Here is a 17,927-nt window from a genome sequence, read left to right on the forward strand (position 1 = left end):
GACTCACGCAGGTCCTGCAATCCTCCCAGAAGTTCAGATTTAGAGAATACAAAGCATTTTTACTAGATCTGAGGCCCAGGCTACATATTAACATTCCCACTATGTCAGCCCTGCTTTGCTTTATACACACTATGAGCCTATAAATATTCAGACTTCCCTATGTAGACAGATACAAATGAAGGAAAATTAAGCACCAATAGCTCAACCCCTCATCAAAACATTAGGTTTCCACATAGATTCTCCAGAACCCAATTTCAGGTACCTTTTTGGCTTCCACTAGTTGATTAAGTTTCTCATAACATTCTCCTAAAGCAACCAGCATACGAGAATCATTGGGCCTGTGAGGAACGAAAAATAGGAAACCTGAGCAAAGACTTTAAAGATAACTGAAGTCCTCCCTTGAGGAACCACCACCACAACTGTTTCAAACCCATGAAAGGAATGGGCTTTAATCCAATACTTCGTATATTATTTTATGTGCACAATTATACTACTTTTTAAATTAATTAATTAATTTGGCTGCCTTGGGTCTTAGTTGCGGCATGGGGGGTCTTTGTTGCATCATGCAGGATCTCTCGTGGCAGTGCAGGGACTCAAGTTGTGATGCACAGGCTCAGTGGTTGTGGCGCTTGGGCTTAGTTGCTCCACAGCATGTGGGATCTTAGTTCTCCAACCACAGATCAAACCCACATCCCCTGCATTACAAGGCGGATTCTTGACTACCAGACCACCAGGGAAGTCCCCACAGTTATGCTATTAACATATTAGTAGAATACATAAAAATGACCAAACAACATATGGCATGTTTAAACTTAGGTCTCCAAAAGTCAAAACCATTCACTGTGATTCTTTAGTAGCTATCAAAGAGAAAGAAAAGTGTCAGCCCTTCCCACAACAAACATATCATCAGGCGGCGGTCAGACTTACCGAAGCTGGTGGGCCCGTCTATAATAATAAAGGCAATAAAACGGCATCTTAAGGATTTCATAGGTCTGCCCAAGGCCATACCAGGCTCTGTAGTCCCGCTTATTGACCTCAATAGCATGCCTAAGAAATGGAAGAGAAAACTGGTAAGGAGGCAGAATCAAAGTTAGTGACTTGCAGACTCAATAAAGTCAAAGTGTCAGTTGCTCAGTTGTGTCCGACTCTCTTTGGACCCCACGGACTGTAGCCTGTCAGGCTCCTCTATCCATGGGCAAGGAAACTAGAGTGGGAAGCCATTTCTTTCTCCAGGTGATCTTCCCAGAGGTTCCTAAAATCACAACAATCTGCTCCACCTCACCCTCCAACTAAAACCTCACCTATAAGCCTGAATAGCAGCAGACGTATTCTTCATTTCCATGTACTCATGTCCCATTAGCGTCCAGGCCCCAAGATACCGAGGATTCAATTTCAAGGCTCTCTGGAAATACAAGGCTGCTTTCTCATGTTGAGAACGCAAACTATAATAATTGCCTGATTGGAAAAAAAAAAATATGTGAACAACTAGAAAGATTAAAATAAGTCACTAAAATAGGCAGCATTTTACAGGGTAGGCAAGAACTCATTCCCCCAAAGTCCTTGCAGAAAAGCCAAATTGTATAGGCAATATCATCATTTCCTTGGAAAATATCACACATTCTGTTTTTTTTTTTAAAAAAGTGTTCCCTAACACCACAAAAGTTTTCTTCATTGTATTTCCTCTGGATATTAGCATTATACATATATTTTCTTAATAAAGGGTAAGATATTCCTAGAGTATGCTTCAGATCGGTAGTTTTCCAGCTATCTTCCAAGGTCCCTAAGGAAGTACCTGAAAGGTTAAAAATGTAGAACTCTGAACTCCTCTCTTCCACAAGAATCAAGGAAGTTCTATTATCACTGGTCTTAAAAAGAGTATATGAAAGATTTTAGGATTCTGTTAAAAATGTATTTGAAGAAAGGGAATAAAGATTATCTGACTTGTCTCAACTAGTAAATGCATAAATGAAATGTGGTATATATCCAGACAATGAAATACTTCTCGGCAGTAAAAAGAAAAGAACTACTGACATATGCTGCAACATGGACAAACCTCAAAAAACAGCTCTGTGAAAAAAGCCACATAATAAGACTAAATATTCCAAGATTCCATTTAAAATTTCTAGAAAGGGCAAAACTGCACACTCAAAAGGCAGATCTCCTGGGGATGGGAGTAGGACTGACTTAAAATAGACTCAAGAGAATTTGGGGTTATGATAGAATTTTCTAAACTGGATTATGATTATGGTTACACAACTTAATAAGTTAGCAAAAAACTCAATGAACTGTAAACTTAAAATGGGTAAATTTTATGGTATACAAATTATCCCTTAATAAAGCTATCTTTAATATATACCAATAAAATGGACAGCCTAGAAGAAATGGACACATTCCTAGAAATATATAATCTCCAAAAATTAAAACAGGAATAGAAAATATAAACAGACCAATTACCAGTAATAAAACTGAATCAGTAATAAAAAAATTCCCAACATACAAAAGTCTGGGACCAGATGGCTTCACAGATGAATTTTATCAAATATTTAGAAAAGAGCTAACAATTATTTTTCTTCAAATTATTCCCAAAAATTAGAGGAAGGAATATTTCCAAACTCATTCACAAAGCCAGCATCACCTTGATACCAAAACCAAAGATATCTCAAAAACAAGAAAATTACAAGCCGATATCACTAATGATCATAGACGAAAAAGTCCTCAAAGTATTTGCAAACTGAATTCAATAATACATTAAAAGGATCATACATCATGATCAAGTGGGATTCATCCCAGGGATACATGGATGGTTCAATACCTGCAAATTAATCAATGTGATATCAATTTTCATTAAAAAAAATGAAAAATAAAAATTATATGATCATCTGTACAGAATCGCTATGTTGTATATCTGAAACCAATATAATATTATAAATCAACTATACCTCAATTATTTTAAAAAGAAGAAAAAAATTAGAGACATACCAAGACTTCTGAATGATTTCTCAGGAGATATTGTTGAATGAGAAAAGTAAAATGCAGAGAAATGGGTACAGTATGATCCTATTTTTGTAAGCAAACAGCCCATTAAACCCTGCATCGTTGTTGTTTAGTCAACAAGTCATGTTCGACTCTTTTATGACCCCAGGGACTGTAGCCCACCAGGCTCCCCTATCCATGGGATTTCCCAGGCAAGAATACTGGAGTGGATTGTCGTTTCCTTCTCCAGGGGATCTTCCTCACACAGGGATTGAACCTGCCTCTCCAGCACTGGCGGGAGGATTCTTTACCACTGAGCCACCAGGGAAGCCCAAACCCCGCATATGTGTATGTATATTTTTTATGTGGTACCGGAACATGCTAACACAAGTATTTTAAAGGATGAAGGTTGCAGTGAGGGGAAAAAAAAAACAAAACACCTCCTTTATGTAAAAACTGTATGTGCATAAACTAAATAAAAGGGTGGATTTAGATATATACATATACTAACTTACAGAGATCATGATAAACTGTCAAATGGAAAAAACAAATTGCGAGAAATTTTATGATTCCACTCTGGTAAAAAAACAAGTAATACTATTTCTATATATGTATTTGTCTTTTTTTTAAAAATTTGTCTAGATACAGCTGTCAGTTTGATTCAGGAGAAATCATTTATAACAACTGTCTGTATTACATAAGATCATTCAAGTTGATATTCATCTGGGAAAAAAGATGGGAGGTCTTTATGTACATAAAGATAGCTTTGCTTCTGTCACTGACTCAGAACCAGATACAGAAAAATAACCAAACTTTAAGCAGACTGTCCAAGGGTTAACTTCTGTAATAGAACAGAAGTGAAGCAGTGGTAGCAGGAGTATCAGCTTTAGCTACTAAAGGAGTCAGGATGACAAAAGAGATGCTAAGTAAGTCAGAATAGGCAAGTTCTGTGCAAAGATTAAGTAGATGAGCTTTTCTGACCAGTTGCAACAGCTACAATGTATTGTATAATTACAATGTGCTGGGCAACTTAACATTGTTATAAGTGCTTTGTATGTATTAATTTACTTAATCCTTAAAACAAACACATAAGAAAAAGTTCTATTGATAAATCCCTTTATGGATGAGGAGAATTTAAATCCACTGTCATACAGCTAGTAAATAGCAAAACCAAGAGTTAAACTTGGGCAGTTTGGTTCCAGAGTCCAAATCTTCACCATGCTACACAGTAATAGATATATATACATATACACTCATTATATATATATATTTGTGTGTGTAAAGCTGCCTTCAGAGAGTAGAACTCCAGAAAAGATGCAAAAGGAAGCATTCCACTCACATCCAGACATAAAATCAGAAGCAAGAAATAAGTGGGGGTTTCTTGCCATCACTCTATTCATCACTCTACTGTTTCATTCTCTTTCAGGTCCTCAAGTTTCTTCTCTCTCCACCCTTTTTACTCCTTTCAATTCCTCTGAATTGGCTATAATATGGAAGCTGAAATATACTTTTTGTCTTATCTAACGTTCCTTATTCTTAAAATAGGTGAGCTGAATTCAACAAACATTTATTGACCATATGTTAGGAACTTTGTTAGGCATTACAGATATACTGGGGGCAAAGGACAGGATGGCTCAGCAGTAAAGCATCTATCTGCAATGCTGGAGATGCCAGTTTGATCCCTGGGTCAGGAAGATTCCCTGGAGGAGGAAATGGCAACCCACTCCAGTATTCTTGCTGAGAGAATGCAATGGACGAAGGGGCCTGGTGGGCCACAGTTCAAGGGTTTGCGAAGAGTCAGACACAACTGAGTGTATACGCATGCATAGACATACTGAAGAGAAAACAAAAACAGTTCATTAAGAAGTTTACCAAAAATAAAAATAAATTTTAAAAGTTTACTAATCAATTATTTTCAAAAACAGATGGGAATTCGCTGGTAGTCCAGTGGTTAGGACTCCTTGCTCTCACTGCCAAAGGCCTGGCTTTAAACCCTGCTAGGGGAACTGCTGCTGCTGCTGCTGCTGCTAAGTCGCTTCAGTCGTGTCCAACTCTGTGCGACCCCAGGGATGGCAGCCCTTCAGGCTCCTCCATCCCCGGGATTCTCCAGGCAAGAACACTGGAGTGGGCTACCATTTCCTTCTCCAATGCATGAAAGTGAAAAGTGAAAGTGAAGTTGCTCAGTCATGTCCGACTCTTAGCGACCCCATGGACTGCAGCCTACCAGGCTCCTCCATCCATGGGATTTTCCAGGCAAGAGCACTGGAGTGGGTCACCAATGCCTTCTCCACTAGGGGGACTAAGATCCCATAAACTGTGTGGCACGGCCAAACAATAAATAAATAAAACCCCAGAAACTCCTAAAGCATTACTCTTCGTATGTATGTCTCCTTTGATTTTAACTGGTTTTAAGTTAGTAGGCTAAAAAAGAACAGTATCTCCCCTACTTATATTTCCTTTCTTCAGGTAAAGGACACTGTTGTAAATCTAGTTACCCATTCATCAATTTCTATTTGTTCTACTTCCTAAACATCTTCTAATTACCTCTCTTCATTCCTCCTGCCAATACCTCAGCTTGGGCTCATCTCTAGACTGGTTTATTGCAAAAGCCTCCTTGTTGGTCTTCCTGCATCTAGTCTTGCCCTTTTGCTAATCTTCCCAGCCCAGTCTCCAGTTATCATTTGAAAATGAAAATCTGAAAAAGTTTATCACTGTCTGGTCTAAAATCCATCAGAAGACTTCTCCTGCCTTAAGAATAAAATCCAAACTTTTGGCAAAGCATAAAAGGCTCTTCAAGATCCGGCCCCTTTTGTACATCCCCTCCTCCCACACAGTGCTTCAGGATCACTGCCTGTTTCACACTTCTCTGCACTGCAATACCCCTCCCAAGTCAATCCATCTTCTCCCTTAGTCAACTCTCCTTCAGATCTCACCTTCTCAAGACGCCTTCCCTAAGATTAGACTGGATTAGCTAGCTATCTGTCCTATGTACTCTCTTTGTATCCTATGCTTACTTCAATCATAACACTCAACCCACTACATCATTGTTTCTTACTGATCTTCCTTAGTAGGTAATGGGGTATGTACTGCAACACATTTCACAGTACCTGGTATTCAGAATATGTTGAAAGAATGTTTTCTGAATAAACTGGAATTCCATCCTCACCTTAATGGACTTTATGCTTCACTCATAATGCTCTGACATTGAAAAGATCATCTGTTCCTCTTACCTATGTTTCCATTGTCGTTTTATTATTAGTTGCTCAGTTGTGTGCAACTCTGCGACCCCACAGACTGTAGCCCACCAGGCTCCTCTATCCATGGGATTCCAGGCAAGAATACTGGAGTGGGTTGCCATTCCCTTCTCCAGAGGAACTTCCCAACCTATGGATCAAACCCAGGTCTAGGATTTTTTTTTTTTTTAATGTTTCTTTCCCATACTGGACTACAACTTCTTCAAGGTCTGGAAATATTTACTGAATGACTGACCTGAAATTCTATCACTTTATTAACAACAATGTCACCAAAGATCCAGGAACAAGGTCTTTCATCTCCAGGAAACTTAGGCTTTCAATCACAAACAACCAAAGTTACTTTTACCCAAGAGTGGCCATTCATCTATTTGTGTCAACTGATTATCACGCTACCCTAGGGTGACCAAATACATGGGACCACAGTTCTTAATGGAGGATGATTCTGACCCCAAAAGGTTATTTGGCTTCACCTGCGAACATTTTTGGTTGTCCCACCTGGCAGAAGGAAGTTACTGACATTGAGTGGTTAGAAGCTGGGTATACTGCTAACATCCTGCAGTGTACAGGACATGCATGTGTGCTCAGTCGTTCAGTCATGTTCGACTCTTTGCGACCCCATGGACTGTAACCTGCCAGGCTCCTCTGTCCATGGAACTATCCTGGCAAGAATACTGGAGTGGGTTGCCATTTCTTTCCCCAAGGGACCTTCCCAACCCAGGAAATGAACCTGTATCTCCCAAGGCTCTTGCATTGGCAGGTGGATTCTTTACCACTGAGCCACTGGGGAAGCCTCAGTGTACAAGACAGCCTCCCGAAAAAGAAATTAAAACCAAAACTGTCAACAGAGCCAAGCTTGAGACACCCTTGTATAGAAAAAAAGAGGTAATCTTATTTTTTTTTCATAGAATTGGAAATTCTTACAAACATTTTAGTAATATTAGTAAGTTTAAAATGCACACCCTTTTGATCCAGCATTTCGCTGCAAGGAACTTATTACACAGAAAGAGTTGCATAAAAGACTTCCGTGGTAGTACGATGGATAAGAATCTGCCTGCCAGTGGAGGGGAAACGGGTTCAAACCCTGATTTAGGAAGATCCCACATGCCGAGGAGCAACTAAGCCCATGTGCCACAACTATTGAGCCTGTGCTCTAGAGCCAGTGAGCCATAAGCGCTGAACTCATGTGCTACAACCACTAAAGCCCGTGCACCTAGAGCCTGTGTTTCACAAGAGAAGCCACCGCAATGAGAAGCCTGTGCACCACAAAGAGCAGCCGCTGCTCGCCACAACTAGACAAAGTCCATGAAGAGCGACAAAGACCCAGTGTAACAAAAGTAAGTAAGTAAAAATTAAAATTGAAAAAGAAATAGTTGCATAAACAAACAAAAATAAATGCGTACATACAAAGATGTTTCCTAAAGTAATTTTTGTATATTAACAAACAGTCAGTTCAGTCGCTCAGTTGTGTCTGAATCTTTGCGACCCCATGGACTGTAGGGTGCCAGACTTCCCTGTCCATCACCAACTCCCAGAGCTCGCTCAAACTCATGTCCATCTAGTTGGTAATGTCATCCAACCATCTCATCCTCTGTCATCCCCTTCTCCTGCCTTCAATCTTTGCCAGCATCAGGGTATTTTTCAGTGAGTCAGTTCTTCACATCAGGTGGCCAAGGTATTGGAGTTCTCGGCTTCAGCATCAGTCCTTCCAATAAATATTCAGGACTGATTTCCTTGACTGGTTTGATCTGCTTGTAGTCCAGTTCAGTTCAGTTTAGTTGCTCAGTCATGTCCGACTCTTTGCAACCCCATGAACTGCAGCACACCAGGCCTCCCTGTCCATCACCAACTCCCAGGGTCCACCCAAACCCATGTCCATTGAGTCAGTGATGCCATCCAACCATCTCATCCTTTGTCGTCCCTTTCTCCTCCTGCCCTCAATCTTTCCCAGCATCAGGGTCTTTTAAAGTGAGTCAGATCTTTGCATCGGGTGGCCAAAGTATTGGAGTTTCAGCTTCAACATCAGTCCTTCCAATGAACACCCAGGACTGATCTCCTTTAGGATGGTATGGTTGGATCTCCTTGCAGTCCAAGGGACTCTCAAGAGTCTTCTCCAACACCACAGTTCAAAAGCATCAATTCTTCTGCGCTCAGTTTTCTTTATAGTCCAACTCTCATATCCATACCCGGCCACTGGAAAAACCATAGCCTTGACTAGACGGACCTTTGTTGGCAAAGTAATGTCTCTGCTTTTTAATATGCTGTCTAGGTTGCTCATAATTTTCCTTCCAAGGAGAAAGCGTCTTTTAATTTCACGGCTGCAATCACCATCTGCAGTGATTCTGGAGCCCAGAAAAATAAAGTCAGCCACTGTTTCCACTGTTTCCCCATCTATTTGCCACAAGTGATGGGACCGGATGCCATGATCTTAGTTTTTGGAATGTTGAGTTTTAAGCCAGCTGTTTCACTCTCCTCTTTCACTTTCAACAAAAGGCTCTTTAGTTCCTCTTTGCTTTCTGCCATAAGGGTGGTGTCATCTGCATATCTGAGGTTATTGATATTTTCCCCAGCAATCTTGACTCCAGCTTGTGCTTCATCCAGTCTGGCATTTCACATGATGTACCCTCCATAAAAGCTGAATAAGCAGGGTGACAATATACAGCCTTGACGTACCCCTTTCCCAATTTGGAACCAGTCTGTCATTCCACGTCTGGTTCTAACTGTTGCTTCTTGACCTCCGTACAGATTTCTCTGGAGGCAGTTAAAGTGGTCTGGTATTCCCATCTCTTGAAGAATTTTCCAGTTTGTTGTGATCCACACAGTCAAAGGCTTTGGCGTAGTCAATAAAGCAGAAGTAGATGCTTTTCTGGAATTCCCTTGTTTTTTCTATGATCCAACAGATGTTGGACATTTGATCTCTGGTTCCTCTGCCTTTTTTAAATCCAGCTTGAACATCTGGAAGTTCCTGGTTCACATACTGTTGACGCCTCACTTGGAGAATTTTCAGCATTACTTTGCTAGCATGTGAGATGAGTGCAACTGTGTGGTAGTTTGAACATATTATGGCACTGCATTTCTTTGGGACTGGAATGAAAACTGACCTTTTAAAGTCCTGTGGCCACTGCTGACTTTTCCAAATTTGCTGGCCTATTGAGTACAATACTTTCACAGCATCATCTTTTAGGATTTGAAATAGCTCAACTGGAATTCCATCACCTCCACTAGTTTTATTCGTAGTGATGCTTCAAGTAAGGCCCACTTGATCTCACATTCCAGGATGTATGGCTCTAGGTGAGTGATCACACCATCGTGATTACTGGGTTGTGAAGATCTCTTTTGTATAGTTCTTCTGTGTATTCTTGCTTCCTCTTCTTAATAGCTTCTGCTTCTGTTAGGTCCATACCGCTTCTGTCTTTTATTGTGCCCATCTTTGCATAAAATGCTCCCTTGGTATCTCTGACTTTCTTGAAGAGAAACACTAGCTACAACTTATACAATAGAAAATCAATTAAATTTTAAAAAGGCACATCTATATAATAAAATACTACATAGCCATCATAAATAATACAACTCTAGATGTAATACCATGAAAAGATGGAAGAAGATATATTTTAGGTTAAAAAAAAAAGGACATTACAAAGCAGTGTATATAATGACACAATTTTTGTAAATAACCATACCTGCATATATACCATTTTTACTATTTACACAGAAAAATATTCTGGAGTTGTATCCACCAAACAGTCTTGGGAGTGGGATTACAGTGATCCTTGACATCCTACTGTATATAATTTTATTACCTTTAACACTCTTATTTTTGGCAGGATCCCAGTTCTTTGACCAGAGGTTGAATCCATGTCCCCTGCAGTGGAATCTCAGAGTCTTAATCATTGGACTGCCAGAGAACTGCCCCCCCTCCTTTTTTTTGACACTTTATATTGTTGTTATTTGGATTACTTACAATAAAGATAAATCTTGAAAGAAAAAAATGACTCTTACCAATTACACAGCATGTTTCTACACGATATTTATCAATCTCACAGAGGTTGTGAGCCAGATAACTCAACTCAGATTTCATGCTCTGAAAAAAAAGAAAGATGATCTAAGCATGAAAAAGAAACCCTTATTTTTCTTGTATCTAATGCCATGAGGTGACAATCCAACCCAGGAGATTCAAAGCACAAGAGCTTAATCAAGTCCAAGCAAAGGAAGCAGCTCACCCTGACATAAAGAAGGTTGGAGAATGTGTCCATATTTTCAATCCTGTAAGGGTCTTGTTTCCTTAGCTCATTAAAAATAGAGAGGGCTTTGTCAATATCTGCAGAAATAAGACAGAGTTCAGAAAACAATACAGTGCTACGTTCAGGATTTGATGGTACTTTGTTATCCTTATTCACTCACCTCTGATATTGTGATAGGCAACTGCAATTTGGGAAACAATATATGAGCTCTTAGAGAAGCCCACATCAATGAGATTCTGATATTTTTGCAGGGCCTCCTCTATCAACTGCAACTCTGTGTATATATGGGCCAGAAAAAACTCTTTCATCCAGGTGTCTGGCAAAGACAGGAACTTCAGCTGGCAGCAGGAGAGAGAGGGAAATACTTAATATACTTTGACCTCTCTCCCAAATGAACATCAAGGAACTATCTTTATTTTCTAAAAGAATTTATCACCTAAATTTTATTAGAGCACCTAATAATGAACAGGTGTGTGTGTGTATTCAGTCACTTCAGTCAAGTTGAAGTCTGCAACCCTATGGTTTGCAGCCTACTAGGCTCCTTTGTCCAGGGGATTCTCCAGGCAAGAAAACTGGAGTGGGCTGCCATTTCCTCCTCCAGGGGATCTTCCCAACCCAGGGATCAAACCTGCATCTCTTATGTCTCCTGCACTGATAGGCAGGTTCCTTAGCACTAGCACCACCTGAGATGCTGTTCAATTAAGTGAATAGGACTCACAAACATAATAGCGGGAATAGAGAAGAATGGTCTAGCTTCAGAAAGATAGGATTTGAGGTGAGTCTTGGAGGATGGGTAAAAACTGAATAGAAAAGGGGAGAGGAAGAGAAAAAAGACAACATTCTAGGTAAGGGTAACAACAGAGGAAAAAGTCATGAGTGTAGGTAAACAGGATGAGACAACTAGTTCAGTTTGAGGGGAGGCTATGTGTTGGGAAGCTGTAGGAAAAAAAAAGACTGAACTAAGAGTGGGTGCTATGCTACAACCAGAAATGGGATGCAATGTGAAAACACTGCAATCTTTGTTAAGAGAATGACATGATGACATGAGTGCCTTAAGAATAAGTTTGGAAACAGTATGTAAGATAGCTTGGAAATGGGAAGTACAAAAATAGGAAAGCTAGATAGAAAGTATTTATTACTTTTAAGTAATCTAGTTTTGCGATGATAACCAAGATGGCAAAGGGAACCAAGAGAAAGAGATGCAGACAAGAAGGAAACTATGGCAATGTTTGGTGACTGACTAGATAAAGGGAGATGAGAAAAAGGGAAGAGACAAAATATGACTTTGAGGTATCAAGACTGAGTACTTTCTGAGAAGGAGTGATGTAACTGAGAGTCCATCAGGTTGAGAGAAAGAAAGAGAACTGAAGAGGCAAGATGAGAAATGTGGTTTTACATATTTTAAGTTCAGAGCTTAATGAAAGTGTGGTAGGCAGTTAGAGATAAGTGAATAGAAGTAAACCAAGATTAAGATTTCAGACTCAAATTAAGTAGCATGTATCATTATTAAGGGAAATCAACCAGCCCTTGGTCCCTTAGAGTCAACAAAAGGAAGTATGTTGTTGCTTCTATTAACTACTGAAGAACAGCAAAATAAACTCTGTAGACAACTCTGTAGACATTGTTCTCTAACAATGACTAATAAAACAACTGCAGTTTAGAAAGCCATTTCATATACATTATTTCATTAATTAACAAATTTCTAAATCTTAACAGTCCTATGACAGTTCAGAAGAGACATTAAACATGCTTTTAATACAATTCTTGATTTAAGAGAAATTATTCCTATAGCATCTTTGGAATTAGGAAACTATAATAGCATTTAGTCTAGAAAACAAGTTACAGTAAAACTTGAATCTGAAAGCATGAATATGAAAAGATAGTCTAACACAACTGGATGCAAATCCAATAGCATGTACCAAACAAGACCTAGACATTAGTCTTTCAAATAAAGACCTAAATCCCAACAGTGAAAGAGACCACAGGAGAGGGAGCAAAGAGGTAGCTATAATGAAAGGTTTAGCAAAATTTTTCTCCCCCTCCCCGTTTATTAAAGAATTACATAAGACTTGAAGCAAAAGGTTTTTCATATAGCTTATCTCAAATTTACCATCTCTTTGTCAGTAATCAAGTTACAGAGTTCTAGCCAGGCTCCCCAGTGCAAAGGCAAAACATGAGTAGCCTCCACAAACACATCGATGGCCTCTTTCACTAAGTCCAGCTTTCGAAGCACCACACCATACCTAGAAAAGAAGGGAACGATCACAGAAGTTAATAACATCTCCCCTCTACTCAGAAGAATCTCTCTCTGAAGTTCCAAATTACTCTTAACACTTACAGATAAAGGCCAAAGCCATCAAGTTCCCGAGCCTGGTGTTTTTTGCTGAGCTCCACTCTCAATTCTCTAAGAGCCTCATTTTTCACTTGACCTTTCTCCAGAGGGCCTAGGAAAGAAACAGAGTTTCTGATCTAAGGGTAGACTGCTGCTTTTTATTTCATAGACTCAGATACTCCCTTTGGTGTCAACCAAAGTTACAACTGGAACTTCCAGCCAACATTCACCAATGGCCGATGACATCTTACACAGTCCATTTACTTTATTACAGAAACTGCAACTGATAATTGGTCTGCAGTTATATTCTGTTAGGTCCACATGGGTTTTTAAAATTTTGAGTTAATTATCAATATTTAAATATCAGAAGCCTCAACTAAAAATCTAAATTTCCGAGGTTCAGGTTGCAGGGAACAGGGTAAGGCCAAGGGAAGAAAGCCCCTGACAAAATCAAGCCCACATTCCCACAAGGGAGCCCTCAGAGGCAGCTGGGTGACCACCAGTCAGTTGTGCTCTCCAGCTTGCAGACCTCTCCTCAGTCCACTTCCCATGTTTATATTACCTGCCTGGCTCCTACAGGAATTAGAATTTGCAACTTCTGCTTTAGTCCAAAAGGTAAGAGAAAGAAATTCATACCTAAGCTATCAACTGTTTCATCATCCTTCTTCTTTTCTCCAGACTGTAAGAGAAAATCAGTAAGTAGGTCTTTTTTCAGTTTATTCGGAAACCTGTTCTAAAACTAGCAGCCTGAATTGACCTAAAGTGTCCAAGTCCAGAATGAAATCTACTATTGGTCACTAATTTTAAACAACTATTTAGGAGCTCCCACTGAGAATCTGGAATAATTTGAGTACCAAAACAATAAAGTACAATAATGAATTATAAACAATTAAAAAAAAAAAAAGGTAACCTTGAGTCCATACTGACACTAGATAAATACATAAATAAATGAAGGGAAAATATGCTTTAAAAAAAAATAAGTATTTTTGTATTTATTTGGCTACAGCAGGTCTTAGTTGCAGCATGCAGGATCTTTTTTTAGCTGCGGCATGTGGGATTTTTAGCTGCAGCATGCAAACCCTTAGTTGTAGCATGAGGGACCTGGTTCCTTGACCAGGGATCGAACCCAGGCCCCCTGCATTGGGAACAGGGAGTCTTAGCCACGGACCACCAGGGAAATCCTAGGGTCTTGCTTAGAGTAGAATTTACTTCTCAAGAGAGTTCTGGAGTAGATCATTTCGCAACATTATAATAAAGAAAACTTCAGGCAAAAATTAACAATGAATTTCTTGACTAATGGTTATTTAGGTTCTTAATTTTTTGGCCTACTACAAAAAATACTTCAATGAACAGTTCTGTACATATATCCCTGTACATATACTGAAGTATCTCTATTGGACAAGTGAAGTTTCTTCAAGAATTATTTGGGCATAGTATTTCAAACTGACATAATCTGCCCAGAGCAGCAGGAGACATGAGTTCAATCCCTGGGTTGGGAAGATTCCCTGGAGGAGGAAATGGCAACCCACTGCAATATTCTTGCCTGGGTAATCCCATGGACAGAGGGGCCTAGCAGGCTACAGTTCATGGGGTCGCAAAGAGTCAGACACGACAGCGTCTGAGCACACAGCATGCACACATGCCCAGAGCAGCAGTCCACACATGTCGGGGTCTGGGTTTCACCTCACCACACAGAGGAGTGGGTGTTGAGCTGAGGCTCCCAGTGGCTCTGGGCAGCAAATTTTACCCATAGCCACAACCAAAGCCACAGGTGATTTTCAACCAATGCCAAAACTATATAAAGTTTTACTCCTGAAATAGATGGTCTACTGCACCCTGCCTTTATCAATAATGAATATTGTCAATATTTTTATATTTTCTTTCATACCATTATTCTTTTTACTTTTCTTATGATGTCTTCTTTATTATTATTATTTATTTATAAAGTATATTCACCAAGTAGACTATTGCTAAATTATTGAAGATTAAATTTTTTCTATTGGGATGCTAAACATGGATGCTTCACTGATAACAGAATGACATCTTAAAACAACCCTCACCAGATATCTAGAATACATGTACAGAAAATAGGCTTTCTTGCTATTGCAGCCATGCAGGAAATGTGCTGCCCGATCATACTCTTTAACATCAAAGTAGGCCTTGGCCAGGGTATAAGCATCCATATCCTGGGCATCTTCCTAAAAAAGAGACAAGCTTATGTTAACGATTAAGAACAGGATAACAAAAGTTCAAATCCAAGAAGCATATTTATTAAATTCAAGATGTAAGAAACAATAATTATTTTCCTCCTCCCCAAAACCCAATACTTATTTATTAGTTTATGAATAAGGTAACAGTACATTCTTTCAAAATAAAAAGTTGGGGAAAGAACTTTAAAAAACTAAACCAGCACTCAGAAATTTGTATTGTTTCTACAAATGTAGTGGGAAGTAGCATATGCTTTAGTGTTAGGCAGCTAGATTTAAATTCTGACTCCTTGACTTCCTGGATTCAAGATGTTAGTAGGGAACTTACTTAGCTTCTCTGAGTATTCACTTCTTCATCTGTAAAATGGAGCCAATAATATACATACGATATAAGGAAAAAGTAAAAAAGTCATGAAAAGTATTTAGTATTAATATCTGACATTCCTTTCCTTCTCCAGACTTTTAAATGTCCACATAAATGCAATATATTGTGAATTAATTGTATTTTTTGGTCTTCAAGTTTTGACATATTAGTACTGTAAAAGCAAAAAACACAGCTATATTTCTTTATGTAAAAAAATTAAATGATACATGCTTGAGGTAAAAACATACAATTCCCTCAAATTCTAGGGATAAGTTGATTAAAACTTTAATAATTTCATTCTCTTCATCCTTCCTGCCCAAATATTGCCAGCACAAAACTGGAACCAAAATTATATTCATGTTTTCTTCATTGGATGAACATGTACTAAATGTGGCCATTAAAGCTTAGGATTCTGGTGGCCCTTTTCACATATACTCATCATCTGCTTATTTCTTCTTCCACTTCTCTCACTTGCATTATACATTTTTTGTGTGATTGTTTTTTTTTATTGGAATATAATTGCTTTATAATTTTGTGTTAGTTTCTGTTGTACAACATCAGTGAATCAGCCATAAGTATACATATATCCCCTCCCTCTGAGTCTCCTTCCCACTCTCCCATACAATCTATCTATCACAGAGTACTGAGTGGAGCTCCCTGTGTTATACAGCATCTTCCTGTTAGCTATATATTTTACACATGGTAGTATATACATGTCATGCATTGTACCTTTTGGATTAATGAATATCTACTGCTTTTAAGTGGGTGTGGGGGTGTGTGTGTGTGTGTGTGTGGTTGGAGGAGGACTGGAATCAAGAAATGGCATCTTCAGGAAAAACAATGGATTATGACAAAAATCTTTCAGACTACACAGACTATGTAAACATATGCACTATAGATCATACATAAAATGTATTCATATCTCATTTAACTCTCTCAGTATCCCCATAAAGTAAATACTATTATATGCATTTTACTGATGAGGAAACTATGGCTCAGGAGGTTAATTTAGTAAACTGTCAAAAGTCACTAGTATGGCTGAGATTTGAACCCTAAACCGTCTGGATCCAAAATAGGTTTCGCACTGTTGTAAAAACCTTCGATGCTTCTCCACGTTATGAATACTGTCGAGGTTGAGCTGTAAAAATCTAAAAGGCTGAAATCTTAAGCAAGCATTATTTACTAATTCCTCCAAAAGCTTAAGTTGGAGTACCAAGTCTTTCTAAGTTTAACAAACACATACAGATAAAATTGCTTAAAATATCCATCTCTGTGAATGGCTTGAACTCCCTCTACAAACATCCCTGCTAAACAGTGTGCTCCCCTCTGGTGACAGGGCACCCAGTATCTGCTCTGATGCTGGGGAGCACTCGCTGTGAACACGTCGTTACCTCTGTAATAGGCGGCGGCGGCTGCAGCTCAGACAGAGGCAATGCCGGGAGGGAGAAGGCCAACTCCGCAGACCTGGAACAGCCACACAAACTGAATCAGCCCAAGCCCCCCAAGGCCGAGGATCCAACCCTGGTCCCCTCGGACCCCGACATCATACCACTTGCTACTGTGCAGTAGGCCTCGCTCCCGGGTGAGGCCCGCGATAAGTAGCAGCTGCTTTTTAATTTCCCGCAAATTTGAGAAATCGCAGCTGGATGGCAGGACCGGCCCCGAGGAAGCCGTCGGGGCCACCGACACTATAGAGGAGCTCGCAGCCATTTTCCTGTCTCGGCCACCCCAACCAATCATCAGCGAAAATACTGCCTGACCCTCTGAACCAAAAAAGTCTGTCTGTTATTGGCGGGCTCTTGCTACAGAAAAACCAACCAGAAACCTTCCTTCTCGTAAAGTCACTAAGAGGTCGGGAGGGAAGAGACAATTACATCTCCGATTGGCGAAGAACTACTGGGGCGGGAAAGTTAGAACTAGAAACAGTGGGCAAAGCCACGATTTCTGGGCGGGGCAGAGAGGAATGAGTGAATGGAAAGGTGGACAGAGACGGTGGACTGGAAACTAGGGATGGGAGGGCAAGAATTTGCAGAAGGGAGAGAGCCCTACCCTGCATCTTAAGGATGATGTGATTGAACCAAAGATAGAGTGTACTTCCTGGGCAGATTCTCTGTCGCTGAATGACAGTGAGGTATGGTGTCTAGCAAGGATGTCTGATATACTCTATAGAATTTTTTTTTTTTTAAGAAGTAAGATGTATGGCCACAGGTGAGTTCTTCCTCTTTCAGTTCAGTTCAGTCCCTCAGTCGTGTCCAACTCTTGCGACCCCATGGACTGCAGCATGCCAGATTTCCCTGTCCACCAACTCCCTGGAGCTTGCTCAAACTCATGACCTTCACGTGGGTGATGCCATCCAACCATCTCATCCTCTGTCCTCCCCTTCTACCCCTGCCTTCAATCTTTCCCAGCATCAGGATCTTTTCCAGTGACTCAGTTCTCCACATCAGGTGGCCAAAGTATTGGAGTTTCAGCTTCAGCATCAGTCCTTCCAATGAATATTCAGGACTGATTTCCTTTGGGATGAACTGGTTTGATCTCCTTGCAGTCCAAGGGACTCTC

The 17,927-nt window shown here is 39.8% G+C and overlaps 1 protein-coding gene and 1 non-coding gene across 3 annotated transcripts in view; both read right to left on the reverse strand.

Moving 5' to 3' along the window:
* The window catches only part of CDC23 (cell division cycle 23), a 29,452-nt gene extending 12,339 nt beyond the window's left edge, over positions 1–17,113 (reverse strand). For both annotated transcript variants that reach the window (XM_061423619.1, XM_061423618.1), the window contains exons 1-12: positions 16,918–17,113; positions 16,760–16,832; positions 14,858–14,995; positions 13,434–13,476; positions 12,804–12,909; positions 12,576–12,708; positions 10,626–10,803; positions 10,445–10,542; positions 10,224–10,305; positions 1,302–1,455; positions 928–1,047; positions 263–338 (exon numbers count right to left, since the gene is read on the reverse strand). In XM_061423619.1, coding sequence (XP_061279603.1) covers positions 263–338; positions 928–1,047; positions 1,302–1,455; positions 10,224–10,305; positions 10,445–10,542; positions 10,626–10,803; positions 12,576–12,708; positions 12,804–12,909; positions 13,434–13,476; positions 14,858–14,995; positions 16,760–16,832; positions 16,918–17,108 — 1,392 coding nt within the window. In that variant the 5' untranslated portion in view covers positions 17,109–17,113. The remainder of the gene's footprint in view (positions 1–262; positions 339–927; positions 1,048–1,301; positions 1,456–10,223; positions 10,306–10,444; positions 10,543–10,625; positions 10,804–12,575; positions 12,709–12,803; positions 12,910–13,433; positions 13,477–14,857; positions 14,996–16,759; positions 16,833–16,917) is intronic.
* LOC133252232 (small nucleolar RNA ACA64) lies at positions 14,458–14,584 on the reverse strand. Its single transcript, XR_009737855.1, has one exon. It is a non-coding gene; the product is annotated as a small nucleolar RNA ACA64 (small nucleolar RNA).
* Positions 17,114–17,927: the final 814 nt, after the last annotated feature.

This window comes from Bos javanicus, chromosome 7 (genome assembly GCF_032452875.1).
Source record: "Bos javanicus breed banteng chromosome 7, ARS-OSU_banteng_1.0, whole genome shotgun sequence".
In the NCBI taxonomy this organism is placed as follows: Eukaryota; Metazoa; Chordata; class Mammalia; order Artiodactyla; family Bovidae; genus Bos; species Bos javanicus.